General features: G+C 39.7%; 2 protein-coding genes across 3 annotated transcripts in view; one reads left to right on the top strand and one right to left on the bottom strand.

Moving 5' to 3' along the window:
- unc13d (unc-13 homolog D (C. elegans)) overlaps nt 1-17,319 on the top strand; it is a 31,379-nt gene extending 14,060 nt beyond the window's left edge. The window contains exons 13-34 of the mRNA XM_015395652.1: nt 2,331-2,423; nt 2,505-2,605; nt 6,293-6,410; nt 6,712-6,833; nt 6,917-7,007; nt 7,093-7,149; nt 7,645-7,742; nt 7,898-7,949; nt 8,045-8,175; nt 8,951-9,068; nt 9,248-9,400; nt 9,484-9,579; nt 9,659-9,865; nt 10,688-10,762; nt 10,868-10,947; nt 11,033-11,147; nt 13,283-13,354; nt 14,206-14,289; nt 14,384-14,504; nt 15,044-15,167; nt 15,316-15,533; nt 16,739-17,319. Coding sequence (XP_015251138.1) covers nt 2,331-2,423; nt 2,505-2,605; nt 6,293-6,410; nt 6,712-6,833; nt 6,917-7,007; nt 7,093-7,149; nt 7,645-7,742; nt 7,898-7,949; nt 8,045-8,175; nt 8,951-9,068; nt 9,248-9,400; nt 9,484-9,579; nt 9,659-9,865; nt 10,688-10,762; nt 10,868-10,947; nt 11,033-11,147; nt 13,283-13,354; nt 14,206-14,289; nt 14,384-14,504; nt 15,044-15,167; nt 15,316-15,533; nt 16,739-16,851 — 2,439 coding nt within the window. The 3' untranslated portion in view covers nt 16,852-17,319. The remainder of the gene's footprint in view (nt 1-2,330; nt 2,424-2,504; nt 2,606-6,292; nt 6,411-6,711; nt 6,834-6,916; nt 7,008-7,092; nt 7,150-7,644; nt 7,743-7,897; nt 7,950-8,044; nt 8,176-8,950; nt 9,069-9,247; nt 9,401-9,483; nt 9,580-9,658; nt 9,866-10,687; nt 10,763-10,867; nt 10,948-11,032; nt 11,148-13,282; nt 13,355-14,205; nt 14,290-14,383; nt 14,505-15,043; nt 15,168-15,315; nt 15,534-16,738) is intronic.
- unk (unkempt family zinc finger) overlaps nt 17,319-22,058 on the bottom strand; it is a 14,290-nt gene continuing 9,550 nt past the window's right edge. The window contains exons 9-15 of one of the 2 annotated variants that reach the window (XM_015395869.1): nt 21,323-21,388; nt 21,044-21,227; nt 20,865-20,966; nt 19,976-20,161; nt 18,839-19,020; nt 18,454-18,714; nt 17,319-18,346 (exon numbers count right to left, since the gene is read on the bottom strand). In XM_015395869.1, the coding sequence (XP_015251355.1) occupies nt 18,191-18,346; nt 18,454-18,714; nt 18,839-19,020; nt 19,976-20,161; nt 20,865-20,966; nt 21,044-21,227; nt 21,323-21,388 (1,137 nt within the window). In that variant the 3' untranslated portion in view covers nt 17,319-18,190. Of the gene's footprint in view, nt 18,347-18,453; nt 18,715-18,834; nt 19,021-19,975; nt 20,162-20,864; nt 20,967-21,043; nt 21,228-21,322; nt 21,389-22,058 lie in introns of both variants that reach the window. The other variant, XR_001481880.1, reaches the window with a different exon arrangement.

Here is a 22,058-nt window from a genome sequence, read left to right on the forward strand (position 1 = left end):
ATTACTTTTTACCATTTAAAGCAAAAAAATTTAACTGGAGCTGCATTGCCTTTCTAGAATATAAAAGATTTCAAATTCAGTTAACTATTTAGTTCACTTATCTAGTTCCAATTAACAACGCGTCATTTTAAGAGAGACATTTCAATCAGAACATACGTTTAGACGGCTGTGATATTTCGTGGGAGTAATTCCCATTTATCCATTGACGGAGGATGATTCTCCCAGTCAGGCCGCAGAGATCAATTCCAGTTGGAGACAACTTTGGTACTAAACTTGATATGGATGTATAAACTGATCCTCTGATCTTTAGGATTTTCTCAGTAAAGAAATTAGCAAATTCATTGCAGGCCCTGGTGGAGTCGAGTTCAGGAGCCACAGGCACAGACAGAACGTTGAGTTTTCTGTGAGCCCCACATGAAGTTCATTGTTCTGTATTACAGATGCACAGTGTTTACACCATAGATATACATATAAGAGAAAAACTTATATTATGTTATTATATTGTTATATTATATACACTTTGGACCACGTCATCAAATAGGAGGAGTTTCAGCTGCGTGAAGCTGACACCTCACTGACGTGAAAAAATCTCAGCAAATAGACTGGTTAACGCTTCTTCGGTGCAGATCTGTGCACTTAAAATGGCATTTTGTAAAAATGAAAAATAAATGAAATAAAAGATCACACATGCTGCTGTTTTAGAGATATTAAAGATTTTTTTTTGAGGTCACTCAGAGGTCGACTTATTCCCTATTAAGCTTCAAATTAAATTGAAATGAACTAGCCTACTTGATTTGTGTAGGTAAAACTGTCATTTGTGCTGATTTGGTTTTTGAGATATAATAATTTTTAATTTTAGCCAATGACATCGCCACCCCAGCAGATGTAATTGCTGCGCATGTTTCCTGATATGAAGTTATTGTTTTTCCTGTGTAAATCACCAGCCTACTCAGATCCTTTGTTTGGGAGCTGTCCTTATCCCTGGCAACCCCATAGCATTTCCTGTCAAAGTCTCAATAGCTGTTGGCATTTCACAAAAAAAGCACAGATGAAACTTGACATCACAGGCTGCTACTAAATGGTTTTCCATAAAAAAAAACGTTTGAATCACCTTGGGGAGACTATCAAGTTTTGGAAAATCTCCAAAAGCACAGAAAAAAAAGAGTTTGCTTTTGTTCCTCTGGATTACGGTCAGACTCTGCTGTACTTCCATGTAAATCTACCCCCACAGAATGCACTGATGCTGGGCAATGGGCAGTGACAGACTAGGGTCTGTGCTGGAGGTAAGTGAGGACAACGAGCAGTGCTTCTAGGACTAAATTAAAACATCTTTTTATAAACCCACCTAAAAACCACTCTCAAAAAACTCTCTACCTTTTTTTTTAACAGTTACAACATTTTTTTAAAAATATTTTCCTCTGTATTCCATTCGAGGTGAAAAAAGCGTCCCCTATAAGCAGTCCCTGATTGGTTGCCTTGTCACAGTGTCATAGAAAAGTTTAGCTCCTTTGAACTTCAGCGATCACTGCTCTGCTCTCTCCATGCGGTGCTGCTATTTGACAACACCTCAGTTTTGTCAAGTTGCAGGAGGTGCGGGCAGAGCAGTTAACGCCCTCACCACATGGGATTTACCGCTGCCCGCTTCCGCTCCCTTCCCACACAGATTTCATAGGAAGTCGTATTTGCCGCACACTCCCCATCTGGTCTGAACACACCATAACAGTTGCAGTTGAAATTTATTTTTTAAATGACCTAAAATAAAAAGTAAAAAAAAAAACATGAGAAACAGGCAAACTTGCTGTCAGACTGCTTTTTTTTATTGAAACCTCTTTCAAAGTTTAATTTCCGGATTGCATTTTTTTTCATATTAGTTTACAAATCAGTTTACAAAAATAAGATGAATCTATATAGTTTTCTTTTTTCCATTTACAAAAAATCTTTACCTCCAATAATAATGGAACAGAATTCACTCTATACATATCTGAATAGGTAGTAATACTAGTCCTAGTGTCCTTTTTGGGAAAAAGAAACATCTGAACAGAAATCTTAGACTCTTTGCCTATTAAAACATTTGAGTTCATAAAACTAAAATCCTCAAATAGTAGTTAGTGGAATGTTTATAATTGGAGTAAATAATTATCCTGATTCAACTGAAATCTAAAGGAGGAACTTAAATAACAGGTAATTTCTAATAACTTGTGATTTTAAGTTTATCAACTTAATTTTTTTAAGGTAACTAATAGTGTCAAAATATTTCAGTTCTGGTATTTTTTTTGTGTGTGTAAAGTGTATCAGAACATGAGCTGTAAGTATTTTTGTGTTACTTCCAGAGAGACGGGACTCTGAGTGCAGGTCGCAGCGCCTACACCAACTACTGTGGGATTCTGCAGCAGTTTGTTCAAGCTTACATCTCCAAGCAACAGGTGCAACTAACACTTTCTTTCAGGGCTGCTGTTAACACTTTTTTTCTTTTTTAACCCCACTCTTACATTTTTCCTGACCAGAGCTCTGCTCCATGGAAAGGGGCGTTGTGTGGTGAGGCCCAGACTCTGCTTGAACTCTACGCTACGCAAAACGACCTCTCTCCTTTTCTCCAAGACCTGGCGTAAGCACACTCTTTTCCATTTATAGACTATTGTAAAAGTAAAGCACATTGCAAAACCCTTGTAATAAACCCTTGTAATAATTAAGGATTTATAAATGGAGACCACTTTGATTTATTTGGTCTACATGCACTCAAAGTCAAATCAGAATAAAAATTTAAAAACATTCCCACCTTTACCAACATAATCTTAGTCTTAGTGTTAAAGAAGGATGGTCCACTGAAGGAAAAATTCCTGGCCTTACCCCTTTTACCTTCCAGAAGTCAACTTCTTGATCCAATCAGGTCCTACAACCTTGTGCTCTAACATCAGGGACATGCACAGACATTTTGAAGGGCAGGAAAGAAAAAAAAATGACACACACAATATAACGCGATCTCATCACTATAGAGGGCACTTTAGCATGCATTTGGGCTCTGGTGAGGGAACTATAGTATGTGTTGTGGCTCCTGAGAGTACATTGTAGCACGAGTTTTAGCTCCAGAAAGGTCACTCTAGCATGTGTTTTAGTTCCCCAAATGGCACTTTAGCATGCATTTTGGTACCCAATAGGGCAAATGAGGGGACCTTAGAGTTCATTTTGGCTCCTGAGAGGACACTTTAACACACGTTTTAGATCCTAAGAGGACACTTTAGCACAAGTTTTGGCTCCCGAGAGGGCGCTTGAGGGCACTTTAGGACACATATTGCCTGCCTAGAGGGCACTTTACCATGTGTTTTTCAAAAATTGGGCCACAGAAGGGGCAATCGCCACTGATTTAGGGATGTCAAATCTTAGGCTCTAGGACCAATTGTGTATTTCAGGAGGATTTTATGGGACCTGAAGCTGCAGTATTTACACCAGTGAAATACACACCAATGTAAGGCCTTTCAAACAAGATGAAGATCAATTAAAATCTTATTAAAATGGTAAATATAAGATACATCTTAGGGTATCATGTCTATCATGCAGGCCTTTACATCTGCCCTACAGACTTGTTACCCGTTTCCCTCTGGCTGGTTGAGTAGATTTTTAGGCTCCATCCCTACTTACCCTCCTCTGCAGTTCTGAAATGCTTTGAGTGAACTCAGGAAAATCTATGAGTTAAAAATTGTACAGAAAAAGCATCTTTTCTCCACTCCTCTAAGGTTCAACCACTGAGAATTAGAACTGATCCCTGTTTCAACCTCAACTTCTGCATACACTGAGGACTTTTACATCACATGATCTTATAGGAAGGCCTGTACATCATGACAGCAGTTTTTTATGCCTAATTTTTTTTTATCTTTAGTACAGTTCTTGTTTATTGCTTTAAGGACAGTGTTAATTTTTTAGTTAAAGAAGGTTTGTTTGAAGTACTTACTAGCAGGCAACATTTTACCAAGTGTTTGCTGCAGTTGGGATCGTTTAAAGGCTCTGTCACATCAGAGCTGTTTAAATGACAGAATCTGTTTTTCTGGATGTAAAGAGTTCTTGCATGAATAGATCAACAGATTGCCTGCTTCATTTGTAGAAGTTCAACTAGCCTGGTTACAGATCAAACATGTAAACTTTGGTCTAGCTGAAAACAAGGGTCAGGGTTAACTTGCAAATGAAGTATGGTTTTGGAAATGTTATTTATGAACATGATTGTGATAAAACTATTTTTATATTGGGTCTGTGGTCCATTACACATGTTTGCTCTTTATCTTTTCTCTTTACTGCTGCATTTGTCTGATACATAAAAAGAAACCTGCTCATAACACGGAGGCTCTTAAACTAATTAAACAAAATAGTTATTCCTGGCACAAGCACACATTTCATATATCTGGCAAAGCATTTTTCAATACACAACCAACCTTTCATCCATCCTATGTATCATCTTAATATTATAAATGATGTCACACCTTCATTTTTCGTAGGATGAGCATTTTGGAAAACTGAAATTGAAAACTCATTAAGAGTATCTCTCTTTCTGCCCTAGGCTATACATAACCAAAAAGACAATTAGATATAAGTTCATATTGTCATGCATCAGCGCAGACTTGTCCGTTCTCCAGTCTAACAGCTATCCCAGCATGCACTGTGGAAGCAGCAGCTTCAAATGGAGCGCTCGCAGAGCTAAGAGTATTAAAGGTGCAGTAGGAGATCTTTTCTAACGCATTTTTACCTTAAAGATCTCCCCAAAGCTGCTTAGCAAGCAGTGAAATAGAAGGTCTAGAAGTGAAACTAAAATAAATGGTCCCCGCTACAGTGTGAAATCATTGAATAACCCCAACCAATCACAAAAGAAGGTCCGTTGTACACGATTGGTTTCTGACACGTCAATCATGGTGGTGCGTGTACCCTAACACATGAATGAATTTACCCCCAATGGTCGAGCAGGACGCTCACACCTATGGTGACCAGATTTGGGTTTCCCCGCCTTACCGGGCAGGCGGGGGGAAGCACGGGGCCGCCAGTGTCCAGGCTACCGTCACCGGGTCAGGTTCGGTCGCTCTGTCCCCAGCCCCGGAGCTCATGACTCTGCCGCACTGTAGTCGACCAAAATCCTGGATGGATTTAAAATTCCCCCCGGACACTTTTTTAGGTATGAAAAGTGGGACATGTCCGGGGAAAAAAGGACATCTGGTCACCCTATTCACACCTAAAGCAGCAAGAGCAGCAAAAACGCACGTGCTGTGATCAGTGGGTAAAAACTAGTTTGAATCTATTTTGAAGTGAGAAAGTCCACCTGAAAACATCATTAGTGCAGTCAGTTCATCTAGATTACCATCCTGGCTTCAAATATTATTTCTGTCAGAGCTGCCCAGACCCGCGTACACAGGCGGTGCTCTTTGTTAGGAATCCCATTCAAAACTTCACTTGTTCGATGCTGCTGTTCTATATGTTTTAAGATAATTTAAGGCTGATTTAATCCGTCATTTAAAAAAAATGTCCAATGTTGGGAGGACCGTGGCAACCAGCGGACCTTCGAGGCCATCCTTAGCCAGGCCTAACATTAGCCCGTCTGCAGCAGCCATCTCTCTGCATAGCCGTGTGTGAAGTACCTCTGGCTCTGATGGCTAGTTTTTAGTTTTATTTGGCCAAATATTCATTTGATTTGTGTTTATCTGACTTTGTTAATTATTATCCCCCCACTAAATAGCAAAGTAAGATTTATTATTATCTAGAGACTATTAATAACAGAAGGTGAAATGCAACTCCAGACGACCTCAGTGTGTGGTGTCGACACGAGTACGCTTCTGTTCCAATTTACTCATATTTATGCTGCGTGCTCACATTCTCCATGCTTTCCTGTGTTCTTCTCAAGATCATACTTGGCGAGGACATGAGCCCCTACTCACGTTCTTTTGAATTGAGAAACAGCCTTTCTGTTTTAGCTGCGTCAGATGATGGGAATCCCTCCGTGTTCTGAAAAGCCGTTAGCTTGCCTCCCACGTGGAAATTTCTCCCTGATTCTTCATCTAACACACTGACTACTCATAAGTACCCCTCGAAACCACACTTGGTGGGGAGGATTAAAAAGAATGCACCATGCAGCTGTGGACCATACACTTATTTATAGGTAGATTTTAGATACCACACCACAATTCTTTCACGAACATATCTTTATAAAAGAACTTTCGACAACACTGTCAACCACATAGCTTAGTTGACATAACAATATATATGAGCTTTCTGTCATCTCTCTGTTCTAAACAAGTGTGATTGTGTTTACCTCTGCCAGGAAGTGGGTGGCTTACAGTAAACTGTACCAGAGCTTAGAGGTGGACTCGTCTGTGCTGTTCCAGCAGCTCACCAGCATAGAGTACCACTGGCATCAGCAGGAGCTGCCCTACCAGCAGGTATACACCCACGACTAACCGCCAGGGACCAAACAATATGACTTGGCGGTTACATTTGAACTCATCTGACATTTGAATGCATTTCAGAGACACATAATATCTCAATTACCTGGACTCAGTTTCTCCCTTTTCAAGACACAAATTAAAACCCGATGGTGTGAACAACATTTAAATCAATTGAAGCTGATTTGAAACTATCTGCATGAGTAACTTTTGTTTTCTGTGAAAACTTAGATTAAACTAGAAGTTAAGATTTCAGCACGGATGGTTATTGTGTAAAGTGTTGGTTTTTTGTTAATAGAAACAGGAACTTGGAGACTCTTTACACGGTTTCCTGCAGTACGGACTCTGTTTGGTTTCCAAATACAGAGACATCTTCCCCCCTACTCCCAGTGCGACTCCAAAATTACACACATTACTAAGGTAATGGTCAGAAAATAAACAGAGGTGCTTCAATTATGAGTAGTTATTTTATAATATGCTTTTTTTTCATGTCATTAATCCAGGATCTTGGTCCAGATCTGTAAGACTCAGGCTTTTCAGAAACTGAATCCAGCCCACTTTGAGCTTCATGATGGTGTCTATGATGCCATCCAGGTGAGCCATCTTTGAAATTATAATTGTAGATTACCATTCTCCTTTTATGTAAACACATCATCTTGAAATATAACTTTTATATCAGACAGGTACCGAGGAGTGGTTTACAATCAAAAAGGGCTTGCACCAGCCAATGACTAAGGTAGAGTCACAATAATTTACAAAGATTTATTGATAAAGATCATAATGATCAGAATGATTTTATCAGCACTATTTTTATGTATTTCTGTTGTAATACAGCCTTGTATGTAAAAGTTTAACCATTCTATGCAAGTAGATAGGATGATATTTTTTTTACTTATATTCAGTTTTTAGTTTTTCACATATATTGTATTTTTTAAGTATTCACACCCCTAGACGTTTCCACATTTCATGGTTTAAAACCATAATCTCCATATCACAGAACATCTACTCAATGTTCTGTGATAAACCAACACAAATTAATCCCAACTGCAAGGAAGAGGTGAAATAACACTCTCCTTTTTTTGCAAATAAAATGTTTTCCTTTACAATGTTTTTAATTCTGATTTATAATAACATGGTTGTATCTATAGAGTACAATTTATGCTATCCATAATGTAATCAGAGACACTAGGGTGGGAATGTGGTTTAATTGGATGATTCTGCTGCAATACAGGACCTGACAGAGATCGGGAGCGCCCTCTCTAGGCTGATTGCAGAAGTACAGGATGACATAAAACACAACAAGGATGTGTGGAACAGAGTTTTTGTCAGGTAAAACCAGCAACGGAACATTTCCTGCCAAAGTAGCTTTTTATAAAAACACAGGGACTTTTACCCCATAAACTACATAGACTCCTGTACTTGTATTCAGTGATTAAACCCGATATGAGTAAAGTGTTTCATTTAATCTGTTACCCTCTCTGTAGTGCTGTGCAGGTCGATGTTTTCACTGTTGTCTATCAGAAATTTGACACCCTGGTAAGTTGCTACTGATAGGTTCATGCCCTTCAACATGAAATCCCTCTTTATTAATCACCTCAAATTAACGTTTTTTTGTTTATTGCTCTCCATAGATTGCAAAGGAAGTGAAAGAAACCTTAGCCATTATGGAGGGCCAAATGGAGCTGAACCTCGCCAAAAGCCTGTTCCCAGTCTATCTGAGCTTGCAGGCCATCCACAAAGACAAGGCCTTCCTGCAGAAAAGGTCAAAATTGTTGCAGCCTGTTTTTAATATGGTGTATTTATTTATTTTTTATCTAACCTACCAGCCGCTGTTAGATTCATTTCTTTTTTGGCTTATTAATGCTTAGTCTTAGTGATCATTAAGCATGCTTCAGTAAAACAACTATTTACAGTACCTTGCAGAAATACTCTGATCTATAATTAACTCATGAACATTTTGTTATCCACAAACTATGGTACTTTTTTTGTCTGTATTATTGTTTTTTTTTTTTTGCAAATATGAAATCTGTTAGCACACATTGCTGATTGGTCAGTTGATGACCAGCCTCTCAGTTGGTTGCAGTGGATACAGGGAAATACGGAAGACCTGAAAGGCAACTGGGACAAAAAAAAACATGGTTTTTTTTTTCTTTTTCTTTTGAGTTGTGTTAGTGGTGAGCAAAAAAAAAGACTTAGAAATCTAAACAAAGATTCATTTTTTCTTTCAGCAGTATTTTGTTTGTATGTTTAATTTTAATTTAATTTTTTTCTCACTTGCCATTCAGGGCTTCCGTAGTATCAGAGTATAGGGGAAGGAAAAAAAGAAACATAAAACAGATTTTTACTCTTAGTTTATTACTAGGGGCTTTTTAGTTTTTTTTTAGGAATGATGCTATTATGGTGGCTATAGCTCGATAAATACAATAAGTTAAAACAAAATTCATTGATACCAATAAAATGGAATGCTGTCAGCAGAATGCACAGAAAACACTTTTAACATGTGATGTGAAAGGTGAAGAACCTGCTTGTATTTTCAGGGGCTTACTCCAGCTGACAGACTTTCATGAGGGTTTCAGGGATGCTCTGCCATACTGGCTCAACCAGGCGTTCACCACCACTCAGGACCGGGTGGAGAGGGCTGTGCAGGTGGACCAGGTAACACGTCCAACATGTCTTCCTAGAGTAGGTTCATATTTTAAAGGAGGGCCTTACTCAGGATGCCATTCATGTAAAAAACACCACTGTTTCCAACTGTAGCAATAGAATCCAATAGTGGCCTCCATGTTTTAGCCAAACCACACAAAGCTCTAAAACTAAAGCCATTGTTCACTCAGCTCCAGCCGCTGCAAACTGGTGTCGTCCCCATAAAGCACAGCTCCTCTGCTGTGGACCTGGTAGCGTGTATCCAGCCGATCTGCCAGCTGTGGGAGCAGCTGTCTTGGCCTGATCCTGAAGAGGCCTTCATGCTCATGGTGAAACTCACCGAGGTACAGACTGCATCTCCTAACACGACTTTGTTCTTCTACTGATTCGATTGCTACAACTAAAGAGCAACTGTTTATGTTTTCAGGATGTGTGTAAGATTGTAGTGAACTACTGTCATCTCTTGAAGGAGAGGGTCCGGGTTCTGTCTGAGAACTCGGACCACAGCAGTGCCATCAACATGGTAGGCACATGCTCACTTAGAAACCTTTCCTGCCAAGTTTCATGTTTCTGAGTTGTTGTTTTTTTTCTCTTGTTCACAGCTGTGTGTTGTAGTGAACGACTTGGAGCACTTACGCTTGGTCCTGACCCGGCTTCCTACTCAGCTCAACTGGGAGGGGCTTCGGGTTCGCACTCAGAGCGTCATTGGCCAAAGCCAGTTTGAAAACACTCTGCATTCGCAGCTGCAGCAGGCCAAGAGCATCCTCTGCAAAGAGATACGATCAGCGCTGGACACACTTGGAAAACAGGTATAACAAAAGTATTCATACCCCTTGAACTTAAAGCCAACTTACAAACACCAACTTCTGCGTAATTTGGGTTTTTTTTTTTTTTAATAAACCAACAAAAAGCTGTTGGTACCTTTGAAGTCAAAGGAAAACTGCCCAGGTTTAGCAGAAGCCAATTATTTGCCGTATCCTCCTAAAATCTGTTTGCGCTTCATCCTGATTGAACCTTATCCCAAGACAGCAAGGTAGTGGCAGCGTAATGCCGTGGGGTAATAATTTTTAAGTTGTAACAGGGTCCTCACCAAAATTTAAGGATCATGATTTTCATAGATATCACCTTGAGCATTTTGTTTCTAAGGTGATGCAAGGTGTTGGCAGCATCATGCTGTGGAGGTATTTTTCTTCAGCTATTAAAGAGAATCCTAAGGTTCTGAGTTTGAGCTCCACTCCCACTGACTGCCACTCTGGGTCCCTGAGCAAAGACCCTTAACCCCACACTGCTCCCCAATGGGATGGGTTAAATGCAGAGAGTTAATTTTTATTGCTCTGTACCTGTGACAGTGTAATGATAATAAAAGCTGAAAAAAATCTGTTTACTGTTTGAGATTTTATTGGGGAATAGATTCACCTTGCAGCACGGTGAGTTAAGATGGTCTAGTCAAAGTCCAGTTTAATAAAATATTGACTTCAAAGGGTTTAATACAAACACAGTTTGTGGTTTAATTAGTAAAATTTGAAAACTAAGAGGGGTGCCAATACTTTTGCAGACAAGCTGGCTTGTTTTTATTCTTTGTTTCCTGAAATGTTGAAAACATGTTGATAAAGTTCTGTGTTTGATCTCAGCTTAACACAGACATTGAGACTCTGGTCAGAAGCATGTCGACCAGGCGGAGGATTCCCTCCAAGTCCACAGAGGATGTGAGTGTTCCTCATGACCTCACTTTGCTTATCTTATCTAACGCTAACCCTGGATGCAAACAGCTTCTGTTCTCCCTTCATCTTCCCTCTCTGCTCTGCTTTCAGGCTGCAGCCCCTCTGATGCGCTACCTTGAACAGGAGCTTCAATACATGAATGAAAACCTGGTTCAAGAGAACTTTAACAGGTGCTCCTCACTGCCAAATGAGAAAAATGTCTTCTATCGCTTTAAATATTAAATGATGCCTCATTTTCATTTTCTTTCTGACCAGCCTTCTGACTCCGTTGTGGCAAAACTCAGTGAAAATCCTCTATCAGGTTGCTACCCAGCATTCACAGCAAGAAGGGCTCATGGTGTTCTGCCAGAGGCTTCTCTATACGCTGCAGGTTGGTCCACTCATCTGACTGTATCTCATTTAAGGTTTTAAGGTAACAAATGACTGAATTCCTGTTAGCCATGTTTTATATTTAGACTTAGACTTAGATTTAGACTTAGACCATTTTTAATGTCATTTTGTAAACACTGAGTGTATACAAAATGACATTTCGTCTTGTACTGTTTTCAGAACGTTTCCATTCCATAAAGTGCAGTAGTAATCAAATGTAAACAGTGCGGGAGAAAAAACATGGTACAAAAAAGGCTTTGATATGGAAGTTCAGAGCATTATTACAATAATATAAAGATACAGCAGATTTTAGGAGCGCTGTCCAAGACTTTCGTGTCTGTGTTTTTGCTGGAAGGTAAACAGAACATATCAGCATACAGGTTAGCATGAACAGAGTGGGGGTGGGCATTTTTTATATCTTTTATCCCGTGGGCACTAAGGGGCCCTCAGGGGCCTGATGGGGTGCCCACAGCATCTTCTGAAAACAGCACAACTCACCAGTGTGCTCAGATGAACTTTTTTTATTGATTCTGATTCCCTTGTTCTTTAATCATTTATTGTGCATTTCCTCATTTTAATCACACAGAGTATTTAAACATTTATAGAGATTTCAAAATGGCAATATCATAAAGAAAATAAGGAGTTAAAATAACAATAAATATATGATTATTGTGTATGAAGAATAGGTTAACACTGATCCTTCCTTCCTTCCTTCCTTCCTTCCTTCCTTCCTTCCTTCCTTCCTTCCTTCCTTCCCAATAAAAGTAAGGTGACCCCTGTTTTATCCTTATCATAAGTTTCTAGTCATGATAAAAATTTGGATTTATCATCTAAACAAAAACTTAGAATAAGTGATGATAAAGATGCAAAAAAAAAAATGGGTGAATTGTGATTTTTCTCCTTTAATTTTTTTCCTTTTATATATATATATATATATATATATATATATATATATATATATATATATATATATATATATACACTGATGTTTATATTTACAGATGTTAGAGAGATGTCTTTTAGGGCATTCCAATTCCATTCCGATTCCAATGCTAAAATAGATAAATCATGCCTAGAAATACAATTTAAATTCTATCCATCCAGAAAAATATGGATATGCTGCATTTTAAATATAGCAAAGCATATTTTTTTTCTTGTAAACTTTCTGGTAAACTTGGAGATATTTTATTGCATGTTGCATATCCCAGTAAATTTGTTTCACCTTTTAAATCTGCAGCTCTCCCTGCTTCTCTCTGTGCTCTGTTTAAAAAGATTTATGAACATCTTTACTAATATAATGATGCCAGAAACAAAATTTCAAGATATGTAGAAGCTCTGCAGTCTGAGTCTGTCTGTTCAATAAGAAAACATTTTAACCTGTAACTGGGAGTCATGGTCATCTAAGAAGGCCAACTTTTTTAAATAATAAAGAAGAACATACTATGTTTTCTCAAGCTTCTTGCATTATAATACTAACTTGTTTAAACTTACAATCTGTTGCCATTTATAGCTGAAAAAGCTCTGTATGTCTAACGAACAGATTTTTCTTATTTTTTTAATCATCCCGCCTCTTAACTTTTACTTAAACATACATCAAAGCAGCTGCCGGTTAATATTCACTGAGTGCTGCTGTGTCCCTTCTCCAAATGCTAATCAAATGTCTCCAAGCAACAGATCCGATGATGTTACACCGAGAGGCGGGTCATGGGAGCAGCAGGAGAGAGGAAAAAAAAAAAACTGACTGAGAACGCTATGAACCCAGTTAGCTGCACCCAACCTCTGTTACCTTTGGCTAAAGTAAAGGAGTGGAAAGTGGGAAAATAACAGAGATTATTGGTAGGGACATGTCCACACCAGTCCATCAGAAAGTTACACCTGTACATATAGGTATGGAGGAGAACTCTAGGAGAACTTTCTGCACAGAGCCTTGTTCGTTGGGAGCAAAATAAGGAGCAAAATAAGATCTGGATCAGTGTCTGACCTCAATTATGCCGTTCTTTAAGAATGGTCAAAACTCCTCTTTAACACACTGATAAACCTTCTTGGTAGCCTAAAGATTGGTCCTAGTGATAGACTGGAGCGGTTTGTGTTTAAGCTTTAACCTCTAGAACCTACTGTGATGTGCTCTGTTTTTAGTGCCTGGAACAGTGCTTCCATGCAGAGGGTAACGGACTTCCTGAGAAGACTCTACACTCTGATGAATATAAGGTGAGAATGTGGACACCAACAACTGATGTCTCCAGTATTACATCATGAAATCATCTTTTCAGACGCTCTACAAATAGCAATGAACAGGCTGTCAAAAGGGGATTTTTCCTCTCCACTGTCACTACAAGCCTTCACATTGCCTTCGAGTCAATGAGTCACTGGAAAAACAATCTATAAACAAGTAAATATTTCTCAAATTAAGTGCATTTGCCCTTAATTTGAGCAGGTATATGAGATGACTTGCCAATAGAATGAGTATTTTTACTCTTAAAATGAGATATCTAAATAAAATGCACTTGAAATCATACAATGAAATTCCCTTTTCTTATTTTAAGTGTAAATTGTTCCATTGGCAAAAACGTCTCTTTTTCCTTCTCAATTCAAGAACAAATGCACTTATTTTAAGAAAAAATGACTTATCTAGATTTTGATTTTGTCCAGTGCAACTGGTTCACAGGAACAACTGACAATAAGTAAACATTTCTTAAATTAAGTGTACTTACCCTTCATTTAAGTAGATAAATGAGAAGTTTGCAATGGAATGAGTATTTTTACTCTTAAAAAGGGTATCTAGATAATATGCACTTGAAACAAGACAATGCAAATGTTTTTATTTTTATTTTAAGTGTAAATTGTTTTATTTCAATTGGCAAAATGTTTCTTTTATCACCTCAATTTCAATTTCTTCCAGTGTTTTCCTTAGATAGAAAACTTTGAATAAATCTGACTGTATGATCTGGTTGAACTGTAAAGTGCCTTGAAATGACATGTGTTTTGAATTGGCGCTATATGAATAAGCTGAATGGAACTGAACTTACATCCCGTTCTCTAATTTCCTTCAACTTGGACAGACTCTGAAGGCGCACCTCACTCACCACTCGCTGACCAGCCACCAGCTCATAGAGAGGTTCTTTAAAAGGAAAATATTGGAGCAGGTGAGGGTATAGACAGTAAGCTGGGTGTTCCTTAGAACTACTGGGAGAGGCTGTCCTCATTCTTTGGTTTTGTTCGGTCTTGGCTGTATTACAGAGCCAGTACAATGGGGAAAAATATGGAGCAGTCACCCTCCTCACAACCTACAGAAGATCTGACCAAAGGCTGCGCGTCGATGTGCTGAATGCAGTCAGCCTCTTACCAATGGATTCTAACGGTAAACCAGAACAATCCCAGCTACTCAGTGGCTTCCAATCACTTCAGACTGATTTACATTTTCCTATATATATATTTATACATTAATTTCTTTATGTGTATAATAGATAGACCAAAACAAAGTCAAAGATAATTATTAGAGTGGAAGTAAATGCTTTTAAAAAAAATGTCTTCCAAATGAAACCTGATGTTTTTTTAATTGTATTCAGGATAATCTAGTCTTCTTCCTGCTGGATGCTGAACTCCAACCATTTGTTTTCAAGAATTTCCCCATGTTTAGCTCTATTTAACATCCCATCAGCTTTGACCCACAGCATGATGATGCCCCCACTATGTTCCACCATATGGGCTAAACTTAGCTTGCTGAATGTTGGCAAATAGTTTCCCTTTTGATCCGATCGGGCCAGAACACCTTCATCGACACGTTTCCTGTGTACTTCGCAATAAAGAACTCTACTCTGTGTTAATATACGATGTAAATTCAGTTGTTCATAATTGGACCAAATGTGGAGAAGTTAACGACGTCATGTTTCGATTCAGGGCTCAGTGATCCATTCGTGCGCCTGTGTCTGGAGCCAAACCACATCTTTCCAGAGATAGAGCCTCGCTGCACCCAGTACAAAAGCTGTGACCTCAATCCCCTTTTTGATGAAACCTTTGAGTTGTGAGTAGCTTCCACAGTTTTCTCAGTTTTACAGAGTCCTCTACATTAATAAGCTCATTGTTTTAGAGCTAAATGGCAGGGAATGGTTTTCTTCTGCTGTAGCCTACAGGATTTGGGATGAGAAGTTGTTTCTCTTTCTGCATTGCAGCCTGGTTTCACTGGAACAGTGCCAGACTCCAGGAGCTTGTTTGGTCATCACAGTTCTGGACCACGACACCTTGAGGCCGGACGACTTTGAGGGCGAGGCCTTCCTGGCCCTGGAGGACGTACCTGGAGTCTCTGAACAGAAAGAAGAGGACCTCAGCAACCAGGCAGACGCTTCATCTATACAAATACGGCTGCCGCTGATGCATCCTAAACCTAATGGTAAGACTCACATCAGTAGGAGTAATGCTAAAGAAATGACTGAATACTTGCTATAGTAGAGCACAATAAGTCAGATGGATCAACAGCAACTCTATTATGGAGTAAGATAACTGTCAATGAAATCGTATTTCTGAATGTCTAAACTTGTAAAAGAAAATCCAATAATATAGGAATAAATTTCAGATTTGTGTTTGTTCTGTGTTGACAACTCATTGATGGACGTGACATCAGGTCTACGTCTGTGAGAATACAAGTTAGAAGGTCACAATAATACAAAATTCACCAGTAAGATTTGTAAATGCAATTCAAAAGTATGAAGTATTCAAAAGTATGATTAAGAAGTCTATGAGTGCATACTTTTAAGTTTATGATTCTAATAGATTTGATTTGTACTTGTAAATTTCTGATTCTTAATCATAGATTTCTGATGTATATTTGCTAATTAACAATTCTTAAAATAATTTTTACTCGTAAAATTATGAATTTTACTTGTAAATTTATTATCTGTATTCATACATTTACTATATCTGCTTGTATAATATTTTTACAATTTTGATTGTTAATATATACGTTATTTGTACTTGTACATTTTTTATTCATAATCAGAAATTTGTGACACTAGTTAATCTGTGATTTGATCTCGTTAACCTTAATCATTTATAAATCTGATTCTTAGTTAACTTTTACTCTTAAATGTATGATTCATATTCCTAAATTTAACACTTTTACTTGTAGAGAATATTATTCCCTGATTTAAAATTCTTACTCGTAAATTTGTTTTTCTAAATTCATGATTCATACTCATAAATGTAAAATTTTTGCTTGTAAATTTTTTGATTTATACTATGAAATTCACGAGTCTTACTCATAAATTTATGACGTGTGCTCATGTTTTATTTAAAATTTTGGAGTCTGGTTTTGATAGCTCTATAAAACAGATCTACAATGTCTCTTTGATCTTCTAAAACAAGTTTCGCTAAAAGAATATTATAAAAGAACATCACAGTAAATAAAGGCCTTGGAAGCAGGATCTGTTAACCGAGCCCAGGAATGAGAGCTAATTAAATTAAGTTCCTTTTCTAATCTCCTAAAGTTCAATTATTTTTAATCTCGTTCTCTAAGCATCTAAGGATTTTTACAAAGTAAAATGTTAATTAGCTGAAACTCTACATGTAGTTTTAACATCTCCCTATGTCTGTCTGCAGAGGACAGCATCCTGAAGTTGCTGGAATCCAGGAAAGGAGAGCGAGAGGCTCAGGCTTTCGTAAAGAAGCGACGCCAACGGGAGAAACAGTCCCAGGAGGCCGCCCAAGTGTGACAAAACGCACAGAGACGAGTTCTTCCTCCAAAAATATACAATTTGTTTTAATGATCAGTACCAAAAAAGAAAGAGAAAAAAAAGAATGCACTCAGAAACACTGGTGTTGCATGAGTTGTGAGCGGACAACATACTGAACATGACCATCACAGTGATCGGAAACACTCACACCCGCATCCAAACATTTACACGCCTCTATGCTTCCCGATGGTTTGTCAAAATCAGTGCAAGAGAAAGATAAGAGCATCACATTTGTATGTGTATACATTTATATATAATATATATGAAATATATAAATTATACACAGTTGAGACTGAAATGTCAAAGATTACAACTGTAGAAATTTGGCAGAGAAAGCTGTCACAGATTGATTTAAAAATAAAAAATAAACTAAAAAGCCTTCTTAAGTGTTCTGAGGTTGATTCGTAGCTAATATAAGGGCTGTAAAAAATAAAATACTACCTTAAAACCAACTGAGTCTGTTAGTTTCATTTTATATCTTCCTATAGATTCTGCAAAAAGGAATATTAGAGGAAAACCTGAGTGAACAAACTCAAAGCCATTGATTACATGTTTGAGCAAATTATAGTTTTTATATTTGAGCATTAGAATTTTTAATAGCTAATCCACGGAAGGGAGGGGGTTAAAAAATAAAAACAGAAACCCAGCTCCTTAAATGGGACTAAATTGAAGTTTTTAAAGAGTGACCTTTTACTACTCCCTGAAATATCATAAAAATCCTCCATCCATCGAGGCAGTTTTAAAACTGACAACACGATCACGACACCATGACGAACACAGCTAACCACGACGAGATTTCCCTGTTGTCTGGGGATTACGACCATAACGTCTTTGGAGTTTTAAGTGCCGAAAAATACTAAGTGGACTTCATTACTCCTCAGAAAATCAGACTATCCAGATGGATGCATGTCACTCTAGGGAAATGTTGCCACTAAAGTGAGATTATACTTTTGAAATATATCATTTAAAACTACCTATGTAAATGCTTCATAGTTAGGGGTCAGAGTAAAATATAACAGCAGGTTATTTTCATAAGTCAAATGCAGGGGAGCAGAACAGTGTTGCTGGTCGTGAGCAGAAACCACCAGAATGTATAGTTTTCCGTGGGTAACACTAGCAACACTATCATGCCTGATTCCACAATAGAAAAAAAAACTAAATTTTTTTTAGTGACTAATTCTCAGTAAGACGGTAATGTTAAAAAGTACAATTCTGGTCTTTTTATGGTGTTGAAATGTGGGTGAGAATCCAAGGCTGGTTGGTGTGGAATCAGGACTGGATGCTGTGGAATCTGTGGCGGCCCCACAGGGCGGTGAGGTCAGGAGCGCTGCTGCTCTGATGTCTGTTCGGGGCACAGCGGGCACTCTGTGGACGTGGAGCAGCTGTCGCACTGCAGCCCGTGGCCACAGGGGAGCGACGCTGAGCCCTGGCCTCCACACGTCACGCAGCACTGTCTCTGTTTCCTGTACACCACCTAATGAACAACAAATCACCGTTTTATTTATAGATTTTTCACCTTAACGTTTAAGATATATTTACAGACGCTGTATTTTTTTCAATAAAGGCCAAATATGGAAATACCTGTTCTACAGCATGTAAACAGTTACAGAGCTGGGCCTGTAAGCTCAGAACCGACTCCAGCGGCAGTCTGTGCAGTAGCTGGAGTTGATGCAGTGCAAGGTGTGGATTATCGCCACTCCGCAGGCTCTCCAGCGCCTCCTGTAGGAGAGAGATCTGCCTTTGTGCCTCCTCCTCAGCCTCCCGTGCCCGTTCTGCTTCCATGGCACACCGCGCTGCGTTTGCTCTGGACTCCTCTGCATCCGCTCTGATTGCAGCCCACGACTAGAACAGAAACCAGCGTGCAACCATTCAGGTTGGTTTGAGGTGGTAAACATGCAGGCGATCGCACAAGAAAAAGAAAACGCTGCCGTCGCTGCTCCTCACGCGCGCTCCTCTACCTACCTACCTGAGCTGTGTGTTTCCAGCTGTGACCCCACTGCTTCAGCGCCCTGTGAGCGTCCTCCAGCTCCTGCTTGAGTCTGGCGGTCTCTGCAGGGGAGGCGGAGGGCACCAGGGCGGGAGGAGTGCCAGGAGAACCCTGACCTGAAGGGAAATGCTCCCAGATATTTGTGCTCATACCATTCAGACCTACAAAATAAAAAAAAACAAACAGTGGAATATAAATATTAGAAGCATAAATAGGGATGGGAATCGAAAACTGGTTCCTGTTCAGAACAGGTTCCGCATGTTCCAATTCGATGGCACCGTTTGGCAGCTCACTTAACGGTTCTCTTAAGGGTTTCAACCAGCCCAGCGCTGGTAAGCGCAAATTACGTCAAGTTTTTAAGTAAGTTACGCACACGGCATTCAGTAAGCAAGTAGGACGTGACCAGGTGCAAGTCTAGAAAAGCAAAATAGAAAAAATGGCGTCCCATCGGGTAAACTGATTGAAAGTTTGGATGTAAAGTGGCAATAACATGCGCAGGGGGAAATCCAACATGCAGAAACACCTGCACACATATGGCATACATTTTAATGAATGCCGTGTTTTTGATGCCTTCCGGACAGAAGCTAAATTTACAACCAGCATGGAAGGCAACTCTGGTGGGAAGTAGCTAGTTTTATATCACTGGCTGTGCTTAATGTGGTTCCTTGTAAATCATATGAGGTTTCTGGAAATAAACCCCTTATCTACCTCTCTTTGGGGTTATTAAACATGCTACAAAGTTGCTACGCAGTTCAGGGAGCGAGATAAAGGTGACCCTCGTTTATTTAAATCAGGGGGAAATAAGTTTATATCCCGCAATTGTACAGTAATGCTTTTTCATTAAACGGATGCCTTCTCTATTAGATTTAAATGACTGTGACGAGACGGGTAGCCTGGCTGGCTCAGAGGCTGGCAGCTCCCGTTTACTGCCTTCTGTTTTCGCCGAGGCAGGCAGAAATAGAATGTCCCAGGCGAAGGTAGACGGATGTCACCGTGCACTTACCAAGTTCTTTGTTTCACAGAATCGATAAGAGAATCGGAATCGTGAAAATCTTATCAATTCCCAACCCCAAGAATAAAGCCTGTAGATTTCCTCTGTAATCTAGTTTTTTGTACCTAAAGAGCTGTGGGATGGTCCGAGGAAGGGGCTTTCTGATAGGCTCGGTTGTGACGGATGAGGAGAGAAGAAAGGTGAGGCCTGTGGCCTGACTGGAGGCGATGGAGAAGGAGAGCTGAAAGGAGCCGAGCTGCTGAACGACCCTGGAATATTAACTGGAGCTGAGCTCTGAATCTGGCTTCCTCCTGCAAAAAAACAGCAAATGAACTAATTAGAAACAAACATATTGCCATTCTGTGTCTATTTTCATCATTTTGCTTCATTCTATCTCTACTCTCCTATTCTGTAGAATCTGTTAGTTCAATCTCTAACGTTAGGCTCTCTGCTTTTTCTCATAGTAGCTTCATCTGGTCTTTTCCTGTTTGGCTGTGACACCATCCTGGAGAGAAATATCAGCTGTGCTGCTGCCATCAACACATTTTTTATAGATGTTTTTCAGTGTAGTCCTTTTTCTCTGACTGTGACTGACTGGATGTGCTCTTTTCATCCTCTGACATGGGAGCTGGCTCGGAGCTCGTCTGCCTGGCTGTGTGTTTCCTGGACGGGGCCGCCTGTGAAGCTGATTCACAGTTGCCTTTTGTATCTCTGCTTCTGTCTCCTTGAACCCCAGTCGGCAGATGTCCGCTCACACTGAGCCTGGTTCTGCTGGAGGTTTCTTTCTGTTTACATGGAGTTTTTCCTCTCCACTGTCGCTACAAGCATGCTTAGTGTGAGGGATTGCATTCGTTGATGTAATTAACTGGTTTTCCTTAGATGGAAAACTATGAATCAATCTGACAGGATGATCTGGTTGAATTCTATATGTACAGTGCCTTTAGATGACGTGTGAATTGATGCTATATAAATAAACTGAATTGAATAGAATTTTGCGGCGATGCTTTAACATACCTAGCATAACCCCCATACTGGGCAGGCCTGAGCTGCTTTCCAGGCTCCTCTCAAGCGCAGAGACCCCAAAGTCATTCAGATCGAGATCATCCAGAGCCGACTCTGTGACAAACCACAACAGCTTGTTTGGATCTTAGTGATATATGTGGATTCTAGTATATATCTACAGCCTAACATACCGACAACCGACTCCACAGTCTCACTGGTGGGGTAGAAAGGCAGGGCGTTGGCGTTCATGCCGGAGGAGATGCTGGAGCCTGGCGGGCCGAGGGTGGCCGGGCTGGGTGGTGTGGCGGCTAGACTGGAGGGGATGCTGGAGGACAGACTCAAAGGGCTGCCGACGGGCAGGAACACCAACAGGTCCTGGAGAGGAAACAGAACAAGTTGATGCTTCTGCAGAAACAAAGAGACACGGTTTTACAGAAGAAGCCCTGGATCCTTGATTGGAGCGTTTTTACCTGTTTGCTCTGCGTTGAAGCAAATTCTCTGCTGCGCTGCTCAAGAGCAAAACCTCTGTGTTTGTTCTGAAATTACATTAAGAAAAAATATAAGCAACACTCCTTCACATTCTCTATATTATAACACTGACAGATGTTTTGTTTGTTTAAGTGACTGATTCCAAGGTCTGGGAACTCTATGGTTTGGTTTGTATTTTTATTTCTTTTTTACTTTGGAATTTTTATTCTATTTTAATTTTAATGAGCTTTTTAGCATTTATTTTAATTTCCCTTATAGTTTTAGTCTTTCATGTAATACGACTTACACACCAGTGGAAAGACTAACAAATTAATAAATACAGAAATAAGATCCCTGATACAGACAGACCACTGAAGCACCTCCTGAGGAGGCTGAGGTCCTTTGGAGTGAGCTGGCCCCTGCTAAAACCTTCTATAACTCCCAGGTGGCATCTGGGCCCCTGGCAGCGCAGAGCAGAACAGAAAGAGACTGAACAAACTGGTGAGAAAGGCCGCTTCTGTCCCGGGCTACACTCTGGACGCAGTGGCTGAGAGGAGGGTGCTGTCCAAGCTCACATCCATCATGGACAACAACTTCCACCCTCTGCACCAGACTGTAGAGGAGCTGAGCAGCTCCTTTTTAGGGAAAGACTTTTACACCACGTTTGTAAAAAGGAGCGCTACAGCAGGTCATTCATCCCAGACTCTACAAAGTGACACTACAACGGCAATAACTTGT

The sequence above is a fragment of the Cyprinodon variegatus genome, unplaced genomic scaffold, assembly GCF_000732505.1.
Source record: "Cyprinodon variegatus isolate N-32 unplaced genomic scaffold, C_variegatus-1.0 Scaffold26, whole genome shotgun sequence".
In the NCBI taxonomy this organism is placed as follows: domain Eukaryota; kingdom Metazoa; phylum Chordata; class Actinopteri; order Cyprinodontiformes; family Cyprinodontidae; genus Cyprinodon; species Cyprinodon variegatus.